Here is a 27,113-nt window from a genome sequence, read left to right on the forward strand (position 1 = left end):
CCAACAGGATTGGCGCTAGAGGAAGAGTCTGTGTCTTCGCAGTACCCTTGTTCTTAAAGGAGTGCTCAACGGGGCCGCCTCCAGTTATCTTTTCTGACGTCCTCTTCCTTCCCCCACTAGATCTTCGCCCGATGCCTTCCCGCGAAGCATCCACACGGCGACCCACGGTCTCCGCGGCCAGATCTCAGGCTCCGGCCTCGCCTCCAGTTTTTCAGGCTCCTCCTTCGGCAACGGCCGCCGGTATGGAGCGGTCAGACAATCGGCCTCCGACGGATTTCGCCAACACCATCTTGGAAGAATCCTGGCGGGGAGCGACCGGCGTATTGGCCGGACCTCCCAAGCGGCAAAAGATTGAGGAATCCATAACTTTCACTGAAGAAGATGCTCGGGGAGTTCAATTTCCTCATAACGACGCGGTTGTAGTTTCCTTGAATATAGCTAATTACGACGTCCGCCGCATTCTTGTTGACAATGGAAGTTCGGCCGACATTTTGTTCTACGATGCCTTCTCAAGAATATCCATCCTTGACGGCCATTTGGGGCCGATTAGCTCCCCTCTGGTAGGATTTACCGGCGATGCTGTCCCGATGGAGGGAGTAATAACTTTGACTGTAGCTGCGGGTCGATATCCAAGACAATCCAGGGCTCTGGTGAATTTCCTGGTTGTGAAGGCGCCGTCAGCCTACAACGCGATCCTCGACCGACCTGACCTCAACGCTCTCCGGGCCGTCGTGTCAACCTACCATTTGAAATTGAAATTCCCTACCAACCAGGAGGTCGGAGAGGTCAGGGGAGACCAAGCCCTGACCAGACACTGCTACAACATAGCCTTGCAAAGAAGTGACCAATCCGACCTCTGTCCAGTTGATGGGCTGACGCCCGCGACGACCTCGCTGAGGAGAGGGGCGGCCCAATCGAAGATCTGGTTCCGATCCCTTTGAACGACGGGAATGCGGAGCATGTGGTGAAGATCGGCTCCAACCTGGGGGAAGAGGTGCGGGCGCATCTCGTCGATTTTCTACGAAAGAATGCGGACATTTTTGCTTGGGTTCCAGCAGACATGTCGGGAATTGACACGGAAGTCATGGAGCACCGTCTGGCCGTCGATCCAAAGCATCGACCGACGAAAGAAAAAATCCGAGATCATGCACCGGAGAGGCAGAAAGCGATAGCCGAGGAAGTGGACAAACTCCTGAAAGCCGGATTCATTAGAGAAGTCAATTATCCTGACTGGATTTCCAACGTTGTCCTAGTCAAAAAGGCAAACAGCAAGTGGAGGATGTGTATAGACTTCAAAAAACTGAATAAAGCCTGCCCAAAGGACAGGTACCCTCTGCCCAGAATTGATCAACTGATGGATGCGACCTCGGGCCATGAGCTTCTCACCTTTATGGACGCATTCTCCGGCTATAACCAAATCAGGATGGCGCCGGAAGACGAAGAAAAGACTGCTTTCATTACTAACCGTGGCCTTTACTATTACAGGGTCATGCCTTTTGACCTCAAAAATGCAGGTGCGACCTATCAGCGGCTGGTGAACAAAATCTTCAAGGAGCAGATCGGCCGCAACATGGAGGTCTACGTGGACGACATGCTCGTGAAAAGCAAATCTTCCATGAACCACGTCGCCGACCTTGAGGAGACCTTCGGCGCCCTCCGAAAATATAAGATGAAACTAAACCCGACTAAATGTGCTTTCGGAGTGATCTCGGAGAAGTTCCTGGGCTTCTTGGTATCGGGGCGCGGGATTGAAGCCAATCCAGAGAAAATTCGCACCATCCAAGAGATGGCCGTCCCGAAGTCGATAAAAGAGGTTCAACGCCTTACAGGGAGGGTAGTAGCCCTGAATCGCTTCGTCGCGAGGTCGGCCGAACGGTGCTTACCCTTCTTCCAAACCCTCAAGCGACCGAAGAACTTCTGTTGGACCCCTGAATGCCAACAGGCATTCGAAGAGCTAAGGAGCTACCTTGGCTCGCCTCCGTTGTTGGCGAAGCCCGAGCCTGGAGAGGAGCTGTTTTTGTACCTGACGGTCTCCCCTATGGCTCTCGCAGCAGTCCTTATTAAGGAAGAGACGAAAATTCAACGACCGATCTACTACGTCAATCGCACATTGAGAGACACCGAAACCAGGTATACTAAATTAGAGAAACTAACTTACACCCTGTTGATTGCAGCCCGAAGGCTCCGACCCTACTTTCAAGGGTACACCGTAACGTTACTCACCGACCAGCCGATCAAGGCGATTCTACACCGAGCAGATGCCTCCGGGAAGATGGCGAAATAGGCGATCGAGCTCACTGAATTCGACATCAACTATCGACCTAGACCGACGGTAAAAGCCTAGATATTGGCAGATTTTATAGTAGAGTGCACTATCTCGGAGGAGGCCGAACCGGAACAGGATGAAATTGACGACCTTGAGCCCCAACCGAACTCCCCTGAAGAAGAAGCCGACCTCCCTAGTTGCTTTTGGGCCCTCTACGTGGACGGGTCTTCCAACATGTCGGGCGCAGGCGCGGGCCTGATCTTGATCAGTCCAGAGGGAATTGTCGCGGAGTACACTCTGCGCTTCGAGTTCCCCACAACAAACAATGGAGCTGAATATGAAGCTCTGATCGCAGGGTTGAGGATCGCCAAAGAATTGGGAGTAGATCGGCTCCAAGTTCACAGCGACTCCTAATTGGTAGTGGGACAAGTCAACGGAAACTACGAAGCGCGGGAGGACAGCATGACTAAGTATCTTGAAAAGGTAAAGGAGCTCGTCCCCGCCTTTAGTAGCTTCCACATCAGGCAGATTCCAAGAATAAAAAATACCAGGGCCGATCTTCTCTCCAAGCTGGCTACGCTGGCTACGGCTGAATTGCCCGAAGGTGTTCTCTTTGAAGTTCTGAAGTACCCAAGTATGGAAGAATCGCGGCCCGTGATGGAAATTGATCATGAGCCCAGTTGGATCGACCCACTGATGGCATATCTCAGGGACGGAGTTCTCCCTCATGATACAAAAGAAGCTCGGAAGCTCAGAAATCAAACCTCCCGATACATCCTTTATGAGGACAAGTTGTACAAGAGATCATACTCTCTGCCCCTTTTAAAATGCCTCCGGCCTTCGAAAGCTGAATACGTCTTGTGGGAGGTGCATGAAGGAATCTGCGGAAGCCATCTGGGGGCTAGATCCTTATCCCACAAGTTGCTCCGCCAAGGATATTACTGATCGACAATGCATCGTGACTCGATTGAATACGTCAGAAAGTGTGACCGATGTCAGAGATATGCCAACATCCAGAGACAGCCCGCCACCGAGCTTACACCCTTGAGTGCCCCATGGCCTTTTGCGCAATGGGGGATGGATATCCTTGGACCCTTTTCCGTGGCGTCGGGGCAGAGGAAGTTCCTCTTGGTAGTGATTGACTATTTCACCAAGTGAGTCGAGGCCGAACCGCTGGCGAAAATCACAGAAACTAAAGTGCAAGACTTCGTCTGGAAGTCAATCGTTTGCAGGTTCGGCCCGCCGAGAATCCTAATTACTGATAATGGACGGTAATTCGCGGGAGCGAGATTCGCCGAATTTTGTGAGGACCTAAACATCTCCCACAACTTCACGTCCGTAGCCCATCCTCAGGCGAACGGCGAAGCTGAAGTGACCAACAGAACTCTGCTGCAAGGGATCAAGACAAGACTCGAAAAAGCGAAAGAAACTTGGACAGACAAACTTTATCATGTGTTGTGGGCGTATCGAACTACCCAAAGACTGCCCATAGGGGAGACCCCCTTCACTCTAGCCTTCGGAACGGAGGCCGTTATCCCAATTGAGCTCAAGCTCCCGTCGGCACGAGTCGTGGCATTCAACGAGCACCACAATTCGTAAGGTCTTAAAGCCAACCTCGACTTGCTGGAAGAAAAGCGGGAGGTAGCTCAAGTTCGGACGGCAGCCTACAGGCAGAAAGTCACCCGCTATTACAACTCCCGGGTCAAAAATAAAGTCTTTAGAGCAGGAGATTTAGTGCTTCGACGAGCTGCCGTCTCGCAACCTCAGGATCAAGGGAAGCTCGCCCCAAATTGGGAAGGCCCATACGAAGTCAAAGAAATAGTCTGGCCCGAAACTTATTACCTCAAGGAGCTCGGAGGAGCAGACCTCCCGCGACCATGGAGCTCTGAAAATTTACGAATGTATTACCAGTAACTTCATTTTTAATAAAAGTCTTATATCCACATGTCTTCTCTCTTGGCACGAGCCTATATCGACAGGACGATCGAAACAAATCATGTTAGGAACAGAAGGAGAACCTCGTCCTAACATGAGCAAAGTGGAAGGCCCGGTTACATTTAAACCGGATGGGGGGAGAGGCCCTGCAACGCCCATATGTGCTCCCACAGCCATGTTAGGAACAGGAGGAGAACCTCGTCCTAACATGAGCAAAGTCGAAGGCCCGGTTACATTTAGACCGGATGGGGGGAGAGGCCCTGCGACGCCCATATGTGCCCCCACAGCCACGTTAGGGACAGGAGGAGAACCTCATCCTAACCTGAGCAAAGTCGAAGGCCCGGTTACATTTAGACCGAATGGGGGGAGAGGCCCTGCAACGCCCATATATGCCCCCATAGCCCTGTTAGAGACAAGAGGAGAATCTCGTCCTAACTAGAGCTGAAACCTATTACGACAGAAATAAAGGAAGAACCTCGTCCCGACACCAATTAAGGTCTGGTCATTCAAGACCGGATGGGAAAAAGGGGACCTCCCCAGCGGCCCCTTCGCGCTCCCGCGACCCCACCAAGAGCAGAGGGAAAATCCTCACTCGAAAAAGAAAAAGGAGAAAGGAGAGGGGAGTTAAAAAGGAAAGCGACGGACTGCGTCAGCGACGAATGGAAAACAAACAGCATCAAAGATGCAGGAAACCTCGTCCCAACAAAGATTGGGGTTCTTATCAAAAACCCCAGCCTTCAAGAAAGCTCTCAACGCAAGCCCGAGATAAGATAACTTCCTCAAGGTGACGAGAAGCTCGGACCTCCGAGCTCGAACTCTGAAAGGAGGCGTCAAACCCGAGCGGCCCCGGACAAATCTGCGGCCATGGACGAAAGGACGGGTCAATGCGACGGCAATCGGGTACCTCCGAACGGCATCGATTTCAAGCAAGGCAAAAGCCGAAAGAAGCTTGGCAAGCGACAATTCAACACGTGAGTAAAAGAGGTAGCAGAAAATTCCCTTCTCATGTTATTTATTAAATATGCATTACAGAGCCATTAAGGCTGAAGAAGGATGACTGGAAAAACGAGCCGACGCGGCAACGACTGGTGACCTCCGGACGATGTCAAAAAAAAAAAAAAAGAAAAGAAAAAGAAAAAGAAGGGAATACAACAATAACAATGGTAAATGAAAGAAGTTCGGCAGGCAGCAATTCGACGCAAAATGCGGACGGAGTAACAAAATCTCCTTCTCATTCTTGATTAACAAAGGTGTACGTTATAAGGCCCTGGGGGCCGAGAAAAAAAACATTACTACAAGACTCAAAAGAAACACGTTGGAGACCACTTCAAGCTCCCAACTTCTCCTTCCGGTTCCGTCCTTCTCGACAGCATTTTTCAGTGCGTGTGATAAATCCCTCAGCTCTCGCCCCCCGCCTCGTTCTGCTCCATCGTCGAAACCCCAACCCTAGGGGAAAAGGGGGGATAGAATTCAAGGGGCAGCGACGGCAACGGCAACGACGACGACGACCTACATCAAGAAGAACCGGAGGCACCCCGGAGGCCGCGATGGCGCCGGAGGCATGCACCACCACCGTGTGCTCCACGACAACCACCATCCTAGGTACTTCGGCAAGGTCGGCATGCGCTACTTCCACCGTCCCCGCAACAAGTTCTACTGCCCCACCGTCAGCACCGACCGCTTCTGGTCCCTCGGCCCCGACGACGCCAAGAATCCCACCACAGCTTGTGACGACGACTCTGCCCCCTTGACCGGTGTCACCCCGTTCAACTACTCCGAAATTCTCGGGTGGAACGCGCTCACCGGTTGTTTCCGTTATTAAATCCTTGTTGTTGAAGGAATTCTCCCTCGAGCCCCCTTTGAGGCGGTGGGAACCCTCAGTGACAGTTCGACAGCCGGAGAATTCACAGGCCGCTGTTTTCCCCCTCATAATCCGTGGCATCCTCTCGAGGTTAGCTTCCAGGGCAGAAGCCCCGGCGGGAGAACCCCTCGAAGGGACTCGGAAGACTGAAGGCGGCGGGGAGCCGGTGGAGATGGCGAAGACTGGTGCGAAGAGCGCTTAGAGTCAAAAAGGACGCCGATGGAGTGACTAAACTCTCAGACAGAAGAAGGGCGCCAACTCTCAGGCGAGGTGAAGCCCCTGGAGGGAAGGAGGGGGCTTAAATAAGCGACGGGGCCTGGCGCAGTTACGGTGGCGGATATCCCTAAGTCCATCAGTGCCCGCCACGTGTCCCACTCACCGCAGCGTAGGGCTGACCGCTGGCGGGACCATTATGGTGTGGCGCTTAGGACTACGCTCCGGTGGGAATTCCGAAAGGACCCTTCGAATCGCCCCGGTTGGAAAAAGGCTCCGGCACGCGCGCATTAAATGCCAAAATATCTGAGGGCGATCGTGCACAGGATTCAAGGGGACAACTTCGGCTGTGAAATTTCTTTGTACTTCCTCCATTCGAAACTCGAACTCGAAAGTAGGGGGACTGGTGTTGGGTACAAAATACCCCCTCAGCCGAAGTTCGCGTCAGAAGTGACCCTCCGGGGATTCTGCCGACTTTCGACCTTCGGCGATATCTTTCTGAACCTTTCTGGCGGCCGAACCTTCGCAGCATTCCCGAGTTCTGCCGATGGATAAACCCCCACCAGCGTCGACCAGATTCTTCACGACAGACGGACTCCTACGGGAGCCGGACTTCACCGACTTCGACTGCGGAAAGACTTCGTCCGGACTCCTACGGGAGCCAGACTCCATCCCCGGCCCCTACTGCAGGTAGACTTCGTCCGGACTCCCACGGGAGCCGGACTTCGTCCCGACTTCTACTGCAAACAGACTTCGTCCGGACTCCTACGGGAGCCGGACTTCGCCCCCGATTTCAATTGCAGGTGAACTTCGTCCGGACTCCTACGGAAACCGGACTTCGTCCCTGACTTCAATTGCAGGTAGACTGCATCCGGACTCCTACGGGAGCCGGGCTTCGTCTCCGACTTCTACTGCAGGCAGACTTCGTCCGGACTCCTATGGGAGCCGAACTTCGCCCCCGATTTCAATTGCAGGTGAACTTCGTCCGGACTCCTACGGGAGCCGGACTTCGTCCCTGACTTCAATTGCAGGTAGACTGCATCCGGACTCCTACGGGAGCCGAGCTTCGTCCCCGACTTCTACTACAGGCAGACTTCGTCCGGACTCCTACGGGAGCCGAACTTCGCCCCTGATTTCAATTGCAGGTGAACTTCGTCCGGACTCCTACGGGAGCCGGACTTCGTCCCTGACTTCAATTGCAGGTAGACTGCATCCGGACTCCTACGGGAGCCGGACTTCATCCCCGACTTCTACTACAGACAGACTTCGTCCGGACTCCTACAGGAGCCGGACTTCACCCCCGATTTCAATTGCAGGTGAACTTCGTCCGGACTCCTACGGGAGCCGGACTTCGTCCCTGACTTCAATTGCAGGTAGACTGCATCCGAACTCCTACGGGAGCCGGGCTTCATCCCCGACTTCTACTGCAGGCAGACTTCGTCCGAACTCCTACGGGAGTCGGACTTCGCCCCCGATTTCAATTGCAGATGAACTTCGTCTGGACTCCTACGGGAGCCGGACTTCGTCCCTGACTTCAATTGCAGGTAGACTGCATCCGGACTCCTACGGGAGCCGGGTTTCGTCCCCGACTCCTACTGCAGGTGAACTTCGTCCGGACTCCTACGGGAGCCGGACTTCGTCCCTGACTTCAATTGCAGGTAGACTGCATCCGGACTCCTACGGGAGCCGAACTTCGTCTCCGACTTCTACTGCAGGTGAACTTCGTCCGGACTCCTACGGGAGCCAGACTCGTCCCCGACTTCAATTGCAGATGGCCCTCGCCTATAGTACTAACGCTCAAAGCACCCAACGGTGGACGGCCCGCCAGCAACATCCGAGCTCCTTCCAGATGGATAGCCACCTCTCTCCGCCAGGCGCTTCAACCGAGCTTCGGCCGACAGGCCTGGACTCTCTGACAGGCCACAGTAACGGCCACGACTCTGCTCCACCTCCTGCGACGGATTCTGCGTGGCTCCACCACTCCCCGCAATAGGCTCCACGCGGCAGGCCGCAGTAATGGCCACGAATCTGCTCCACTCCCTGCGGCGGATACTGCGCGGCTCCACCACTCCCTGGCGAGTCGCGACAACGGACGCCGCTCCACTCTCCGCAATCGATTCCACGTGGCGAGCCATGGTGACAGCCACGACTCCACCCCATTACTCTTCATAATAAACTCCTCCTGACTCCGAGCGGCCCACTACTAGGCGGTTACAAACGTCGCTATCAATCCGTTGCTCCCTCCGCCTATAAAAAGGGGGCCTAGATACGTTATTCTCTAAGCTCTAATTTCTATCCCAAAAACTCTGCTAAAATTTCCATTCGAGCACTCCATTCTTGTTGAGGCAGAGAACTGACTTGAGCGTCGGAGGGTCTTGCCGGAGCAACCCCAACTCCGGTTTAGACTTCTTTTGCAGGTCCCGACGGCGACCGTGACTCCTTCGACTCCAGCTTCTCCGACGCTGGTGGATTTTTGCACCAACAGTCATATTTCATTTCTCGAGTCATCCTATCCCATTTATGTTGGACTAATATACGAAGTCTGTTTTTTTATTATTATATGGAACTGTCCAATTGGTTATGTTGATTGCTGAGTCCTATTTTTTTGATTCTCTTAATCACCCCACTTATGACTATGTTCCGTAATGTGCCATCACATGACACTGCTGAACAAACATCCAACAGATACTCAAAAGTTCCCATTATGTATGACTTATTTGATGTTCTTGAATTGTTCTGGATTTATTTTTATATCAATTTTTATGGGAAACCAAAATTTTGAACCCTTTGGTTAACTCTTGCTATGGAAGTTCTAGTTTACAAACACAAACAAATTTGCAAAAGGCATAGCTATTTTCTAAATCATCTTAACTCTGGATAAATTGATAGTTTGCTTTGCCATTGAAGAATCACATGTTAATGATGCTAAGATATGCTTGCAGATGGTGAGATACTAAAAATCCTTTAATTGGAGTTGGTGAAATATGAGCTTCATTACAGGAATAGAAGTTCTGCTTGCCACACCACAATTAGACATAGCTAAACCCCGTTCTGTGTTGATACCTGGTCAAATGGTGCAGACTGTATGGTATGGACCATCACCTAAATAGTTGCTTTCTGGAGAATTTTCCATCAATCTTATATCCTGTTCCTTGTTCATTGTCTTGCAAGGTAAAATAATTTCTTGAGAGAAAGAGACAAGAAATCTGGATTTAATCATAATACTGTGAGTACTAGGATCAAATTTGAGATTGTTCGGAAACACGATTTACTGTTTTGAACTTCTGTTTTTGGTTTAGTTACTCATTTTAAGTAATTTAGCTTACAATAGTCATGAAACTCTACAATCACTATAAATATGCAATACACCCAACTTGGTAAGGACCGTTGCCCAGTTATGGGCCTGACAACTGAGGGGCAGACCAGGAAACAGACCTAACTTCTGGCATTTTTGCGCAAAGTGGCTGCGCAGGACTTGAAGCTCTGTCATCATGCTATGTCATCCCAGACCTTTTACTACCCTAATACACTAAACATGGTCCAAAATATTAAGATTCGCGACCAAAATCAAGTGAAACATTTGGATAAGGTATTTTTTTCTTACTAGAATACACTTTTTGTTTTGGGAACAAACCTTTTTCTCTTAAATGATTATCTTGCCTCACACCTTGAGGCATGGCTTTAAGGAAGTATCTCTGATGTAGTTCTCTTTTAAAAATATAATGATGTCATAGTCATGGTAGTAGCAATTGCACAAGAGTCAACTTATAAAAAGGTTATAATCCATCATTTTCGAAAATAATATCAGTCATATTTAGGGAATCTCCCTTGTCTAAATTCTAAAAGAAAAATTAAAGGAAAAAAGGATAAATACAAGCCAAGTCAAATCTTTTAGGACTCTTTAGTAAACTAGCACTCTTCCTAGAACAGAACGTAAGCTCCACTAGATCTTTAAATATGGTCCATTGATACTTCATCGGTCCTTGATAACTTTCAAGCACCATAGATTGATTAGGACATCTTTTCGGTTAAGGTTTCCGCCTGTTACATTGACTGCATTATCAAATATGTTAAATGCTAGTTGCATCCATTTTTTGCCCACAAGTGATCTTGATGAAGTCCAAAATCTCTTGGATGCTTTGAAATACTGAAAACAAAGTCTAGACATAGAGGAAGAGGTCAATATTTAGGCCACCCACCCTTATGCAAGTTGTCGAGGACTCGATTCTAGTGAATGGAGCTTAGTCATCTGATCTGGAATATTATACAACAACATTAAGAACTCTTAAAGTCTTTTGGATATTCCAAAAAGCTCAAAGCCATGGAATTCCATACCAATCCGAACCGATGGTACATCCTGTACCGAGCTGGACCGACAGGAAATCGAGATGGTTCGACCGAAAAAACGGTACACTGGAGAAGAGAGAGGAAAAAAAGAGGAAAAGAGAGATAGAAGAGGGGAGGGAGAGAGATCACGACGCCATCGGTGAACCGCTGCAACCGTCGGAGGGCCGCGGAGGCCTCTGCGAATCGATGTCGCCCGATAGGGCTTTTAAATGAAAGAGAAAGAGAAAGAGAGAGGAGGAGCGACGGTATTGGAGGATCCTGCAGCTGGCGGAGAGGCTGCCGAAAGGCACCGAATGGCCGCCATGGCCACTAAGCAGCGGAAAACACGCGGGCAAAGCCACGACCATGGAACAAGGGCGACCGCCACCGTCCCTTCATCATTTTTTCTAAAAACACCACTTGTTTTTAAAAATAAATCCCGCTTGTTTCACGCCCACGGCGCCGCAGGCGTCAAGTGTGCCGTCTGACGGCCACGACAGCCAGCCAGAGGCCCTCCTACAGTCTCTCCGACGGCTTTCCTCCCTCTTTTTCTTTCTTCCCCCCTCTCTCTCTTTCTCTCTTTTCCTCCTCCCGATTTGCTTCTTTTACTCTACGTCAATTCATGTTGGTCCAATCCAATACAGATCCGTACCGATCGTACCGCTGACCGACCGGCATGGGTTCCGATACCAAATCCGCAAATCTTGCTCAAAACTATATTAACACTTGAAAGAATCAAATTATATAGTTGCCCAACTCTAGGTTTGTTGTTATCTATTATGACTTGATTGTTGTAAACAATGCTAAAACATGATATAACCATTTTGCCATCTCTAGATACAATGAGGGCCGGAAAAAAAACATCAAGACATCACGGAAGGAACCAATATTGTAGTTGCTAACTTACAGGGGTGATATAACAATCATGGTTATGATTTGATTATTACATCCTAGGTAATCTCAACGAAGTTCAAAGACTTTTTAATTCTCTTAAAGGCTCAATTGGGAGTGGGTATGTATCTAGGATACTAGTGATCAACAAAATAATGAATGGCCCAATGCATAATGCTCCTGCCATTGTAAGGTTTAGGGAGGGTCAAATGTACGCAGCCTTACCCTCTTGTGCAATTTCCATGTTCAGAACCGATGATCTTCATGTCACAGTGGAGCAACCTTACTGTTGTACCATGCTCACCCTCTTTACACACGTCACATCTTGCTTTCTTTCCACATAACCTTTTTATTTCTCTACACAATTTTTATGAAAGAAAAAATCAAAGAAGATTATGCGTTACTTCTCCTAGCATATGACTTGATTCATTCAGAGTTTAAAAATGCCATCTTACACCTTTTGAATCATTCATCATTCAATTAGACTCAATCCAGGAAATGGAGGAAAAGGATCCACATAGGCAACCACAATTAGTTTGTGATTAAGGCTTAGTTGGGTTGAGTTGTATTATTCAGTTATACTTCATCACACTTCACCAAGAATTGAGGACTTGGTACTTCTGGGTCAATCATGGTGGGCCCAGATCGAACTGATATGATACAATCCTAGAACATGTCCAGGACCCTCATACCTAAGATAGGAATTCTCCCAATTGTTGCTAGTTGCTACTATGTGCACCCACCCATCTAGGCTGGAGTGGTGATTGAGACACATTGATACCAGTCAAGACATGAAAAAAAAGGCCCAATCCCTTTCCTTTTCCTTGTTTGATTTGCACATGAGAGGCATAAAGAGATAGTCTTAAAGCCATAAAGACCTCTAGCCCTCACAATGGGCCTCAACCCCTCGGCTCAACGATCAAGGAGAGGCCTTGCGCCAATACATCTTCAAAATACAAGACACAACATAACAAGAAAAGAGAAAAAAAAGAACATTTGCACCTACACTGGTATCAGTGCCAATACCAGTTGAGTATCAATATCGAAAACAACACTATATCCTACTATGGGCTTAAAAAACCCTTCTAATCATAGATTATGCCTAAACAACTTTGAAGAACCTCCAAATGACCATTAAAGGAAAACAAGAAATAGGATTAAAAATAAAAGATAAAAAATGTGGGCATCCTAGTGCTGGTATGGTATCATTCTGACACAGTCCTAACTAATACTATGTCTAGGACCAAGATTTCAAACGTCATGCTTCACTAATAAAAATATTAATCCATTAGAAGTTGTCTAATAAAGATCTCATAGAGTGAAATTAATCTAAATTGGCTCCAGGAAGATCATTTGATAAACATCATTTCTTTGCTTTACATAGATGAGAAGTAACAAAAACATATAAACGATAAAAAATATCAATGCATTAGATGATGGCCAATAAACACTTTATCATAGAAGGAAACTAATCTGAATTGGCTCAGGGAAGATCATTTGATACACATCACTTCTTTGCTTTACATAGATGAGAAGTGATAAAAACATATAAATGGAAAAAAGAAAGACAGCTACAATTTATTCTAAACCAGCATTACTTAGGTTCAACATCCTTGACAAAAAGGAAAGAAAATACCTTGGAACCGTGAAAGCACTGCAGAAGGCAAGAAGCATATCTCAATAAAGGAGTCATAGCCAACCAATAGGCACACCAAGTAAATTACTCCACATAATATAACCACACCAGAAGTGATGAATGGAACACTAGCCCACCATTGACTTAGCCGAGTTGGCAATCCAGCCTATGAACCATTTAAGAAAATAAGAAAGTTGAATTTTGAAAACATATTAATCATTAAAGAGCACAATGAAGGAGCCCTGCACTATAAAAAACATGTTGACAAGCTTGATTCTGTCAATTCTTTAGAAATCAAGATTGGCATTACATCATCAAATAACAGCCTAATACGGACAGCATTGTCAATGTCTTCATCCTTTTTTGTATTTGGTATGAGAAATTCCTTTGTAATTTGTTATGAACTAGAAAAGTAACATTATTTAGCATGAATAACAACAATTGTTCATTTCAGATAACATAAATGGGAAAAGCTCCAAAATGATTCAAGATGGTATTGCATTAAGGCCCAAAAAAACCAATTGAATTATGTAAAGCTACAAAATCCACAGCGTTAGATCAATTTAATGCAGATTAATCAATGAGAATTTAGATATTAAGAATAGCATAATTATATATCTTCCAACATCAAAAGGTTTGCATTATCCATGAGAGACTAAACAAGTCTTCTAGCCAAAAGGAGGGATAATGTACAAAATTTGCTATTCATGTCTTGTAGACAATGATTCAATTGGTGACCTATTTAATTCTCTTGTATTACCTGGCTGCATTTGGATAACACTCATCTTTCTTATCAAACAGCTGGTCGTAGTGGTACATTTTTTTCACTAATGGGTTGGGATATACTTGCATTCCTTCAAGAGCAACAAAAAGAATGGGAAATTACATGCATACCTTTTGCGTGGAGATTCTAAAGGAGAATGCATTGGTGTTTTCCAAATATGAGCTTTAACATGGACAATAAAAGCAAATTACATTTTGCATGGGATTTAGTCAAGAATCCTTTTCTATGTTCCTTTGCTCATTTCAGAGACTTTTTGCATCATCTTTTCTTGTCAACCTTTACATGGCAAGGTACTTCTTTAGTATCTCCACTTTAAATTTGAAGGACATAGTTTTACAATTCTATTGCTTAAAAAAAAATTTAACAAAATCACTAATACTAAGTGATTTCAAAAACTACTTTAGCTTCTTCTAAATTGCATTAATGATCAACATGAAGGTGCCCGCTTATCAAGCTAGTAAAGTCCTTAGTAGTTGGACCAAGTGACCTAGAATCAAATTCTATCCTTCATTGGGGTTTGGACGGTTAAGGGAATTTGAGGAGGGCTGCCACCCCCTCCTTTTTTTTGGGTGTAACTCATTGCCTATAGGCCCTTCAATCAGAAAAAAATTATTAGAGATAAACATATCTACAATTCAATCCTATTAGATATGTTTTATACAAATTATTTAATTGCACGGTGGGGATCCCTGGACACTTTTTCTTGTTTCTAATCAATGTTTACAAGTGAATAAAGGACACGTCCATATTAATTTTTTATCACTGAACTGGTCCCAGTGTGACGAAGAAGTTTAAACCACATATGGAAGAAATTAATATTGCACAAGCGACAATAGTTTAACATGATCTATAGATAGGACTTTTTGGGCTTTCCATTGAGTTTGACAGCAGCTGGCCATGTAGTTATTACGACACATAGAATCAAAGGCGACATTCAACATTGCGTGGTGAGGCACGAATAAGTTGTCATTCTAGTTGCAACTACACCAAAGGGTCATGCGGTAATATGCACCATCCCATCATCATGTTCCTTTGTAATTATGCATGCATTTTATTTTGTTATCTAGAATTTATTCTTTAATGCTCATGTATAAAGCATGTTGATTGAAAAAAAATTGCCTTATTATTATTATTATTTTTGTGTAGAGAGACAAAGATAAATACCCTTTTTATAATATTCATCTATCATATACAAAACAACAATCTAGCCCAAGCACCTTGTCTGAATTTATTGAAAAATATTACCTTTTTTCTTCACAAAAAGTGTGATGTTCTGTGAAGTTGGTTTTCGATGTAATTTAGATACTCAACATGGTTTGTCCAATTGAGTATGAAATGTCCAACACTTCAACCTCCAAAAACACATGGTTGACACTAAACAAAATCCAAATGTAAATAAATGTCTGTATGCATGTGTGCTTGGATACAACAAAATCTGTCAACTACTCCATTGATTCAACCAGTCAATGGAACTTTTTTCAATAAACTTCAAAACTTGAATCTCATGAGATATTACTGCAGGCAAATATATATGTATACGTGTATTATACATATATATGTATGTAGGTATATACATGTGTGTGCGCGCACGTAAGAAAAGGGTATCACACCCCACTAGGAGTGTTTTACAATGCATGCTAATATGTTTTAACAACAGCAATAGTTAAGAGCCGAAGTGCCATAACTCAAATATTTTTCTACAAGATACTCAGAAAAGCTGTACTGAGTGTCAATACTGGTGGCCATAGCATGACAATATTTGGCATGCAAAGAAATATTATGTTGTGCCAAAAAGGTGTTAGTACTCCACAAATTCTGAAAGAAGCACTCTTCGTTGTCATATCCAGGGAGAAGATTGACTATAACACATGAACCATTGCAGGTGCAATGCCTTCTCTCAAATCCTTGATTCTCAAATATGCCTTGATCATTAAAACTGATCCCTAACCTCATTTGTACTTTTCATGCAAATTTACACTCACGGGTTTAGTAACCAGGATTGGAATTCTACGCACTGCACCAATCCTGAAAAGATTGCATTAAATTAAACTTAATTTATAGGGTAAAGTTAAACAACATCTATCTGTTTTTCCCTACAATTAAACTACCTCCAAAACCTTTTTTTCTTAGTTCACGATCATGGTGAGTCACAGCTACCCGTTAGCATGTTCCCGTTTCATAAGACGAATATACCACTTAACTTACATATGAATCCACGAGAACTGAAAGCGAAAACGAAATCAAAACAAGCAAAGGCACAGTTTAAGTAAAATGAAACCCTCTTCATCCGCCAATCCAATTTGTTTCCGTAAACAAATCAAGCGATACAAGAAACTATCAATAAATGCAGCAAATTAAAGATTTCAGAGTCATCAAATGCCTCGGAGTGCCCTTGAAGTTTTTATTCTTCACACCATCACAGCTCAATAAAACCCTAATCATTCAAAGAAACTTAGAAAAGAGGGCAGATCAAAGGTTTGAGAGTGCCAGGATATCAGAATTTCCAGCGAATACTTAGAAATCCAAAGTGGAAGAGAGATCGCTGATTCCCAGATCTGGAAGAAGGATGGGAAGAGATCTCTCAAAGCCTCTTACCTCAGTGACTACGTTCGGTCTCATCTCGCCCTCTTCGCTGCGTGGTTTCTTCTTCGTTCTTTCTTCTCCCACTCTGGCGCCTTATGTTTATGGCCGTGGTTTGCAAGACGACTGCCCTCCCCCTCCCCCTCCCCCTCCCCCTTCCGCGCCACGGCACCGTTATCTTGCAACGGCGGACGATGGCGACGGGCTTTGCGAGGTTCCCATTGGAAGCGACTGGCCGTCAGCGGGCCCTGCTTAGTGTCCGTTCTTAATAGCTGTGCAAGGTCGGGGCCCACTTGTTGGTCCGGTTGAACCACCAGCTGAAGCCAATGCGGCGAACGAGAGAAATTTATTTTAAACCATTTTTTTTATAGACGGTAAGTACTTACTTGGTACTGCTTAAACACTTCCAAACAAAACAAAATAACACCCTACCAAAAAAATAATAATAATAAATTAAAATAAAATTTTTATTTTTATTTTAAAATTAAAAAAATCCATCTATGTCACTTTTAAATAAAAATTACTTTTTGTTATGGATATAAATTAAAAGAAGCTCATTACAGGAAAACAATTACTCTTATATCTTTACTATAGGTAACTACAGCATATTTTAGTTCGTTCCCTCCCTCCATCCAGCTATGTTCTTCCCGTCAAAAGTCTCCTTCCCTTCTTTACTATACAGTCTGTATTCTTACCCCCCTCCATCTTTTTCCCACCAAAAGGAGGAGGCAGCTGTGCTCTTGCCCCCTCCCTCTTCTACTCCACAGTCTGTGCTCTTGCCCCACTCTCTTCTCTACTCGCCCCTCTCCCTTCTCTACTTTATAGTCTGTGCTCTTACCCGTCTCTCACAATTCGGGTATCCCACAGCTTCAATCAAAGCTCTCTTCCCACGATGACTCTCTCCACAGCCCCTAACATCTACACCATGAGGATCCAAGCTACAGCCTTAAATCCCAAAAATCCTTGACCGACCCTCAACGCCCGTGCCCTAAACTCCAGTGGCTTCATCTTCTGTCGCTAACACAAGTGCAAATGCTGAACTCTCCGTCATTTGCAAATACAGCACCACTTATCATGTCTTTGGCATAAATAAATTGATGAAGCTCTCAGACATCTACAACATCCTCTCGTACAGATAGAGCCATATAACATCCGAAAATGTCATTGTGAAGTAAGTACCTTACACCTTTTACAAGGATGCAAAGTGAGTTTAATTGAGAATAGCAATGTGGCTAGCATGTGTCATATTCACTATGTAATGAAGAAGGAGATCATCGATATAGTTTTAGAGAACAAGATCCAGTTGAGAGAGAATGCTAGAGAGGATCCAGGGATAGGCACATCAAGGTACTCCCACCTACCCTTCTATATTGTGGTTTCATGTTACATCATATGGTACTATATTATAAATTATCCAGACAGCAGAAATATGAAACCATACTTCACTGTGACAAATATATACTAGACAAAAAATGTAAAGTATATCTAATTGATTCATTTGATACTGAGAAGACTCTTTTATTTACCAGATTTAGAATAAAAAATTATACTATGCTGTCTGTATTTCATACTGATTTAGCCTTTTTAAATACTAAGAAAGTCAATCTCCATACTACTATTAAGAAAATCAATCTCCATACTACATCTAAAATAGAATTTTATACCAAATTACTTGTTTATTATACTACATTATATGATTCTAACACCACGCAAGCCTATTTATATATTTCTTAGTTAAGTAACTATACTACATTACCCCTGTTAATTATGCATTAGTTGCTTTTGGTGCTGTGATGTACCTTTTTGATACTATATTATTTACTTCTGATACTCCAATTTACTTTTTTTAATACTACATTAGTTATTTTTGATATTGTGGTAGCTCTTTCTATACTGCAAATCTATCATGAACTTTTTGTAATCCTTTTTGTTGGGTATAAAATACCCCCCAGCCGAAGTTCGTGACGGGGGTGACCCTCCGAAGATCCAACCAACTTCTAGCTTTCGACGACGTCTCTCCAAACCTCCCGGACGGCCGAGCCCCCGCAGCACTCTCAAGTTTTGCTGACGGATAAGCCCCCACCAGCATCGACCTAACTCACCACGACGGGCGGATTCCACCCAAGTTCGACGGTGGTCGACTTCACTTGCAGACTCCTACGGGAGCCAGACCTCGTCTCCGACTCCGGCTACGGGAAGACTCCGCCCGGACTCCTACGGGAGCCAGACTTCATCCCCGACCTCGACTGATGGTAAACTTCATCCGGACTCCTACGGGAGCCGGACCTCGCCCCTGACTCTAATTGCAGGTAGACTTCGCCCAGACTCCTACGGGAGCCAGACCTCATCTCCAACTCCGGCTACGGGAAGACTCCGCCCGGACTCCTACAGGAGCCGGACTTCATCCCCGACCTCGACTGATGGTAAACTCCATCCGGACTCCTACGGGAGCCGGACTTCGCCCCTGACTCTAATTGCAGGTAGACTTCGCCCAGATTCCTACGGGAGCCAGACCTCGTCTCCAACTCCGGCTATGGGAAGACTCCATCCGGACTCCTACGGGAGCCGGACTTCATCCCCGATCTCGATGATGGTAAACTTCATCCCGACTCTTACGGGAGCCGGACCTCGCCCCTGACTCTAATTGCAGGTAGACTTCGCCCAGACTCCTACGGAAGCCAGACCTCGTCTCCAACTTCGGCTACGGGAAGACTCCTCCCGGACTCCTATGGGAGCCGGACTTCATCCCCGACCTCAACTAATGGTAAACTTCATCCGGACTCCTACGGGAGCCGGACTTCGGCCCTGACTCTAATTGCAGGTAGACTTCGCCCAGACTTCTACGGGAGCCAGACCTCGTCTCCGACTCCGGCTACGGTAAGACTCTGCCCGGACTCCTACGGGAGCCGGACTTCATCCCCGACCTCGACTAATGGTAAACTTCATCCGGACTCCTATGGGAGCCGGACCTCGCCCCTGACTCTAATTGCAGGTAGACTTCGCCCAGACTTCTACGGGAGCCAGACCTCGTCTCCAACTCCGGCACGGGAAGACTCCGCCCGGACTCCTACGGGAGCCGGACTTCATCCCCGACCTCGACTGATGGTAAACTCCATCCGGACTCCTACGGGAGCCGAACTTCGCCCCTAACTCTAATTGCAGGTAGACTTCGCCCAGACTCCTATGGGAGCCAGACCTCGTCTCCAACTCCGGCTACGGAAAGACTTCGTCCGGACTCCTACGGGAGCCAGACTTCATCCCCGACCTCGACTGATGGTAAACTTCATCTGGACTCCTACGGGAGCCGGACCTCGCCCCTGACTCTAATTGCAGGTAGATTTCGCCCAGACTCCTACAGGAGCCAGACCTCGTCTCCAACTTCGGCTACGGGAAGACTCCGCCCGAACTCCTATGGGAGCCGGACTTCATCCCCGACCTCGACTGATGGTAAACTCCATCCGGACTCCTACGGAAGCTGGACTTCGCCCCTGACTCTAATTGCAGGTAGACTTCGCCCAGACTCCTACGGGAGCCAGACCTCATTTCCAACTCTGGCTACTAGAAGACTCCGCCCGGACTTCTACGGGAGCCGGACTTCATCCCCGACCTCGACTAATGGTAAACTTCATCCGGACTCCCACGGGAGCCGAACTTCGCCCCTGACTCTAATTGCAGGTAGACTTCGCCCAGACTCCTACGGGAAACAGACCTCGTCTCCAACTCCGGCTACGGGAAGACTCCGCCCAGACTCCTACGGGAGCCGGACTCCGAGCTCCTCTCAGACGGGTGGCTACCCACCTCTCTTCGTCAGACACTCCAGCCGAACTCCGGTCGATAGGCTTGGACCCCCTGGCAGGCCGCGCAACAGCCATGACTCTGCTCCACCTCCTGCAACAGATTCCGTGCGGCTCCATCACTCCCTGGCAGGCCGCAGTAACGGCCACAGCACTGCTCCACTTCCTGCGACGGATTTCACGCGGCTCCATCACTCCCTGACTGGCTACAATAATGGCCACGATCCTGCTCCACTTCCTGCGACGGATACCGCACGATTCTTCCATTCTCTGGCAAGTCGCGACAACAGACACCGCTCCGCTCCCCTTGGCAGACTCCGCGTGGCACGCCCCGGTGATAGCCACGGGTCCACTCCACTACTCTTCGCAACAAACCCCTGGACAACCCACTGCCAGACGGTTACAAACATCGCTATCAGTCTGTTGCTCCCTTCGCCTATAAAAGGGGGGACCCCAGATACGTTATTCTCTAAGCTTTCATTTTTACCTAGAAACTCTGCTAAAGTTTTCGTTCGAGCACTCCATTCTTGTTGAGACAGAGAACTGACTTGAGCGTCGGAGGGTCTTGCCGGAGCAACCCCACCTCCGGTTTAGACTTCTTTTGCAGGTCCCGGCGGCGACCGCGACCCCACAACTCCAGCTTCTCCGACGCAGGTGGATTTTTGCACCAACAGGATTGACGCTAGAGGAAGGGTTGTGTCTTCGTAGTACCCTTGTTCTTAAAGGAGCACTCAACGGGACCGCCTCTGGTCATCTTCTCCGACATCTACTTCTCCTTCTCCCACTTGATCCTCGCCCGATGCCTCCCCGCAAAGCATCCACACGGCGATCCACGGCCTCCGCGGCCAGATCTCAGGCTCCGGCCTCACCTTCAGTCTCTCAGCCTCCTCCTCCTCCGACAACGGCGGTTGGCACAGAGCAATTCGACCTACTGGTGCAGCAGGTAGAGGCCTCACTGAAGTTGTGCAGGTCATGCAACAGCGGCAACAGCCACAGGCATCAGTACGACTGGAAAGAGCATCGCCAGAACTCCAAAATCCGACAGCGGGATGGGCCAGCCGCCCAGTCTTTCCCGGAAAGATGAATCCAAGAGTGGAGAGCCCCCAATCAGACCACGACTCCACCCCTGGAAGATCTCTTCCCCCATTCTGCTAGAGAACCCTCGAGATCCGTAGTCGTGAGGATTTTTTGGATCGGAGGCTCCAGGAGATGAACCGACGGATCGAAGAACTCCACCACGCTCCCCCCGCTTATGGTGAGGATATTTGTATTGACCTCCCCTTTTCTCAAATGATCATGCAGGAACCGATCCCGCCAAACTTCAAACTCTCCAAATTTGAAAGCTACGATGGGACTTCGGACCCGGTCGATCATCTGGAGACCTTCTGAATGATGATGCTGCTTCACGACGCGCCCGACGCTATTCTGTGCCGAGCCTTTCCATCCACCTTGAAGGGAGCGGCGAGAAACTGGTACTCGATGCTGAAGTCGGGTACCATCTTTTCCTTCGATCAGATGAGCCACCAATTTGTGGCCCATTTTGTCAGCAGCCGGCACCCCCGAAAGGGTTCAGAGTCCCTCATCAATATCAAGCAGAGGGAGGGAGAGTCCATTCGGGCCTACATCAGCCGTTTCAATGTCGCAGCGCTAGAAGTCCGGAATTTGGACCAATCGGTAGCAATGGCCGCGCTGAAGGGCAGCCTTCAGAAGAATGACCTTTTGTTCTCCCTGGAGAAGAAGTACCCCAGGAATTTTGCTGATTTGTTGGCTCGAGCTGAAGGGTACGCCCGAGCAGAAGAAGCCTTCAAAATGAAGGATGAGGAGACTGCGAGAGAGCGACAGGCGGGAGACTCAAGTAAGCCCGCAGTCGAAAAAGGGCCGAGAGAAGCTCGGCCACGTTCTCGAACTCCTCCCAGGCACAAGCGTGTCCATACTCCTCTCCGGGTACATAGGCAGAGAAGTTCAGACCGCAGAGTTCGGCGGGGTTCTCCACCGAGAAGAATCCGTAACTATGTCCCCTTAATGCCTCGAAGACTCAGGTACTAATAGAGGTCAGAGAGCAGCTCCCTAGGCCAGATAGGATGCGCACACACCCCGTAAAGCGCAACCCCAACAAGTTCTGTCTCTACCATCGCGACCACGGCCACGACACGGAGGAATGCATCCAGCTCCGAGATCGAGGAGCTCATCCAGCGAGGTCGACTCGATAGGTTCATTCGATGCCGGCCTGAGGGTAGAGAAGATCGGCCAAGGGCCCTGCCGCAACCTGAACCGCCAAGGAGGGAGGAGCAACCCGGAGATCGACCTCCAATCGGGACCATCGACTCCATCATCGGAGGGCCTCAAGGAGGAGCAGACCTTCCACGACCATGGAACTCGAGAAACCTATAAATGTACTACTCACGACTTTGCTTTGAATCAAAATTCCTTTCGACTTTGCATGTCTTTTCCTTTTGGCATGGATTTGTTACGATTGGGGACGATCCCTTCAAACAATTAAAACAAGGTCATGTTAGGAACAGGAGGAGAACCTCGTCCTAACATGAGCAAAATGAAAGTCTGATTATTTTAAGATCGGATCGGGGGAGAGGCCCATATAACGGCCCTTGAGTGCCCCCATGGTCATGTTAGGAATAGAAGGAGAATCTCGTCCTAACATGAGCAAAATGAAAGTCCGATTATTTTAAGATCGGACCGGGGGAGAGGTCCATATAACGGCCCTTGAGTACCCCCATGGTCATGTTAGGAACAGGAGGAGAACCTCGTCCTAACATGAGCAAAATGAAAGTTCGATTATTTTAAGATCGGACCGGGGGAGAGGCCCATATAACGGCCCTTGAGTGCCCCCATGGTCATGTTAGGAACAGGAGGAGAACCTCGTCCTAACATGAGCAAAATGAAAGTCCGATTATTTTAAGATCGAATCAGGGGAGAGGCCCATATAATGGCCCTTGGATGCCCCCTGGGCCATGTTGGGGACGGGAAGAGAACCTCGCCCTAACATAGGCAAAGTCAAAGGCCCGGTTCTTTTAGATCGGATGGGGAGAGAGGTCCTACAACGTCCTTACGCGCCCCCACAGCCATGTTAGGGACAGGAGGAGAACCTCGCCCTAACATGAGCAAAGTCAAAGGCCCGATTCTTTTAGACCGGATGGGGGGAGAGGCCCTACAACGCCCTTACGTGCCCCCACAGCCATGTTAGGGACAGGAGGAGAACCTCGCCCTAACACGAGCAAAGTCAAAGGCCCGATTCTTTTAGACCGGATGGGGAGAGAGGCCCTACAACGCCCTTATGTGCCCCCACAGCCATGTTAGGGACAGGAAGAGGACCTCGCCCTAACGTGAACAAAGTCGAAGGCCCGGTTCCACTTAGGTCGGATGGGGAGAGAGGCCAAACAGCGCCCACATGTGCCTCCACAGCCATGTTAGGGACAGGAGGAGAACCTCACCCTAACATGAGCAAAGTCGAAGGTCCGGTTCTTTTAGACCGGATGGAGGGAGAGGCCCTTGCAACGACCTTTATGTGCCCCCACAGCCCTGCTGAGAACAGGAGGAGAACCTCGTCCTAACCTGAACTGAGATCGACTACGTCAAGAACAGAGGGAGAACCTCGTCCTAACGATGACAAGAACCCGGCTGCCCAACAAAATTGGATAAGGGGAAAAGTCCCCTCAATGGCCCTCTACACTTCTATGCGACCCCTCAAAAAGCAAGGGGAGGACCCTCACTCGAAAAGAGGAGAAAAATTAAAAAGGAAAGCGATAAATTACGTCGGTAACAGACAAAAAATAAACCACACTAAAGACCTAAGGAGCCTCATCTCAACAAAGACGGGAAGTTCCTACCAAACATCCCCGACCTCTAAGAAGGCTCTCGACACAGGTCAAGAAAACAACGACCCCTTCGAGGTAATGCGGAGTTTGGACCACCGAGCTCAAGCCTACGGCCATGAACGATAAGAAAAGCAAATCAGCGTGACGACGACTGGGCACCTCCAAACGACGTCGACGTCGGACAAGTCAAAAGATAAAAGAAGTTTAGCAGACAACAATTTAATACAACACATGGACGAGGTAACACAAAATCTCCTTTTCATTTTATTTGCGAAATATACACCACGAAGCTCGGAAGGCTAAAGGAAGAAAAGCAAAACCACAAGAGCCAAACAAAACAACAAAAGAGAAAATGTATGCATGGAAAGACGGAAGGCCAAAAAGAGACCTAGGGAAGCTTTGCTCCTTCCAACCTTGAATTATCTGCTTCACTCCTTATCAAGGACTGCCTCAGATTTTCAACTTTTTCTTCTAGCTCTCTCTTTTTCAACAGCATGTCCTGGAACACCCGACGGAGTCGCTGGCTTTCATTCTTCGCCTCTCAATGCCTCTTTCTCAAGACCTCGGATTCCGCCTCCGCATCCTTAACGGTCTACTGCTCGCATGCTAGCTGGATCTTCAATTGCTGCAGCTCAGCCATCCTCCCCCCAAGGGCGATAGAAAGCTCTTCTGCAGTTCTTCTCAGGGATTGGAGTTCGCTGGAATTCCGAGAGGAAGCGAGCTGAGCTCTGCCAGCCAGCTGCCCTTGAAGACGGACAACTTCGTCGGTCACCACCCTGAGTCTCCCTTTATATTCATCCACCTGCCTGCGCCAGCCGGCCCAATGCACGTCGTAGCCCACCTCGGCATCCTGAAGCTGCTGTTGAAGGTCAGAGACCTTCTTCGACCACTCCCGATCGCCGTCGGCCCAGGCCAAGAGCCGGGATGAACTTTCCTCCAGCTGGCCAATCCTCTCCTGTGCAGCTGACAGTTCCACCCTGAGAGAACTGATCTTAGCAGTTTGAGCCCAAATTCGATCGCTGGCGTGCTTCTTGTGTTCCTCAAGCTCCTTTGCGAAGTTCGCCTTTCTCCGACTGTACTCCATGATCCCCTTCACGTGGAGATTCCGAAAGTGGGTGGCCTCCGCGGTGGCTTCAGAGTGACCCTCCCTCAACCTGTGAAGCTCGCCTTCCATCTTATTCGACCTTTTTGTCAAATGAAGAACTTTCTTCTTCAGCCGCTGGATCGTGGACTTCAGCGGAATTCCCTAGGGCAGGGGAAGTGCTTCGGTAGGACACTGCCATCGGGAGACCAAAGCGTCAAGGCGCGTCTCATTGCAGAAAGAAAAACAAAAAGGAGAAAGGAAGAAAGAAGAAGCCATCCACGATGAGAAATTCAACTTTATTGATTGAATATTTCTTAAAGACAAAAGGAAAAGGAAAATTACAGTAAAGGAAAAATATAAGATCGGAGGTCTCAGACCTCAGCGGTAGGAGTTGGGGAGCTCGGTGTCCCTGGAAGTGGGGCTGCAGCAGCAGTAGCAACAAGAGAGGGGCCGGCCTCATCTTCAGACTCCTCGCCCAAGAAGCTGAGATCGAGCTCAAAAAATTTTCTGGTCACCTTCTCCTGGCAGAGCTCGAACCCCTTGATGAATGCTTCTTGGCCGAATCGGACGTTCAGGTCCCTCATCTCCACGGAGGCCTTGAACTCCTCAATCGTAAGACCCCTAGCCTCTGAGATCAGAACCGAAATCTGCTCTGCCAAATTGGCAACCTCGGCCTCCGCCTTTCTCACCGTCTCCTTCGAGGTCTGCTTCTCTTCCTCCCGGGCCTGCTTTTCTTTCTCCAGGGCCTCTTGGAGGGTAACTACTTCAGCGGCCTTTTCTTTGAGGCGAGCGACTTCGGCCCGACGACGCTCCTCCGCCTGGATCGCATCCCTTCTCGTCCGGTTCGTCGTCTCGATGTTGGCAAGGAGCTGGTGCCCAATCTGCAAGGGCGGTTAGGGGATCAGAACAAGGGTCGGAAAGCTAATTAAATGAAGACTTATTTACCTCGAGAAAGGACCTTAGGGAGTCCCAAACCCGCTGCTCAGGATCGGCGCGGTCAATTCTCTCGACGACTTCAGGCAGAATGCAGCCATCAATCAACCGCTTGATCAAGTCCCTGTCATTGAAGGGATTCTCCGACTCTTCTTCGAAACTAAGGGACTCTTCAACGACGGCTCGGTGGCTACTCACCCTGCGGGCCACCGACTTCCTTCTCCTCCCCCTCTCGATTCCGGGCGCCTCCATGGAACGGACCCCCGAAACGGGAGCCCCAGCGGGGGGACTCCTTGAAGAGGCCTGGGGGGCCGATGGTTCGACGTCCGAAGGAACATCGACCGCGGGGGCCGCCTGAACAGGTGCGGTCGAGCTCGTCTCTTCCACTCTAGCCTTCTTTGTTGATCTGGAGGCCGCGGCACCTTTTCTTTTGTGGGCCTTGAGGCCCCGGCGAGCATCCGTGCTGCTTCGACATTCATTCCTGAAAAAAAAGAAAAAAAAAAGAAAAGAGAAGAGAAGAAGGACGGAAGAAAAGAAGAGAAAAGAAAAGATGGAATACTCGCAGGATCCTGGGGGCTCAGGCCGATGTTGAACAAAAATTGCTCCTTCAGAAGATTGGGAAGGGAAGGAGCGGAATAGTCAAAAAGCTTTCGGACAGCCTGAAGGTCATCCTCCCCCAGACTGGGAGCCCGACGGACAGAGTCCCTCAGAGAGCCCCAAGGGGGCAGGCCCAACCTCAAAGTTGGGCAGTGGACGAAGAGATATTTTCCCTTCCAGTTGTGGATTGAAGAGGGAGCACCTTTCAGCAACCCCTTCTTGCCAAACTGAGGGGAGAAATACCACCAGTCCTTCGCCGAAGGGTGACGTTTGAAGGTATAGAAATGCCTAAATAGAGAGAGGGATGACTAAAATTCGACTACGTGGCAAAGGGAGAGGAACCCTATCAAAAATCTAAAAGAATTCGAAGCAACTAAAGC

At 48.2% G+C, this 27,113-nt stretch overlaps 1 protein-coding gene across 2 annotated transcripts in view; it reads right to left on the reverse strand.

Annotated features, from left to right (window-relative positions):
• LOC105035534 (rhomboid-like protein 15) overlaps positions 1–16,712 on the reverse strand; it is a 43,318-nt gene extending 26,606 nt beyond the window's left edge. Inside the window, exons 1-2 of one of the 2 annotated variants that reach the window (XR_003799331.2) lie at positions 16,508–16,665; positions 13,129–13,294 (exon numbers count right to left, since the gene is read on the reverse strand). Coding sequence is in view for 1 of the 2 variants with exons in the window: in XM_010911117.3 (XP_010909419.1) it covers positions 13,129–13,294; positions 16,508–16,531 (190 nt within the window). In the remaining variant the exon portion in view is untranslated. Of the gene's footprint in view, positions 1–13,128; positions 13,295–16,507 lie in introns of both variants that reach the window. The other variant, XM_010911117.3, reaches the window with a different exon arrangement.
• Between the last annotated feature and the right edge of the window lie 10,401 nt (positions 16,713–27,113).

Source organism: Elaeis guineensis, chromosome 2 (genome assembly GCF_000442705.2).
Source record: "Elaeis guineensis isolate ETL-2024a chromosome 2, EG11, whole genome shotgun sequence".
Lineage (NCBI taxonomy): Eukaryota > Viridiplantae > Streptophyta > Magnoliopsida > Arecales > Arecaceae > Elaeis > Elaeis guineensis.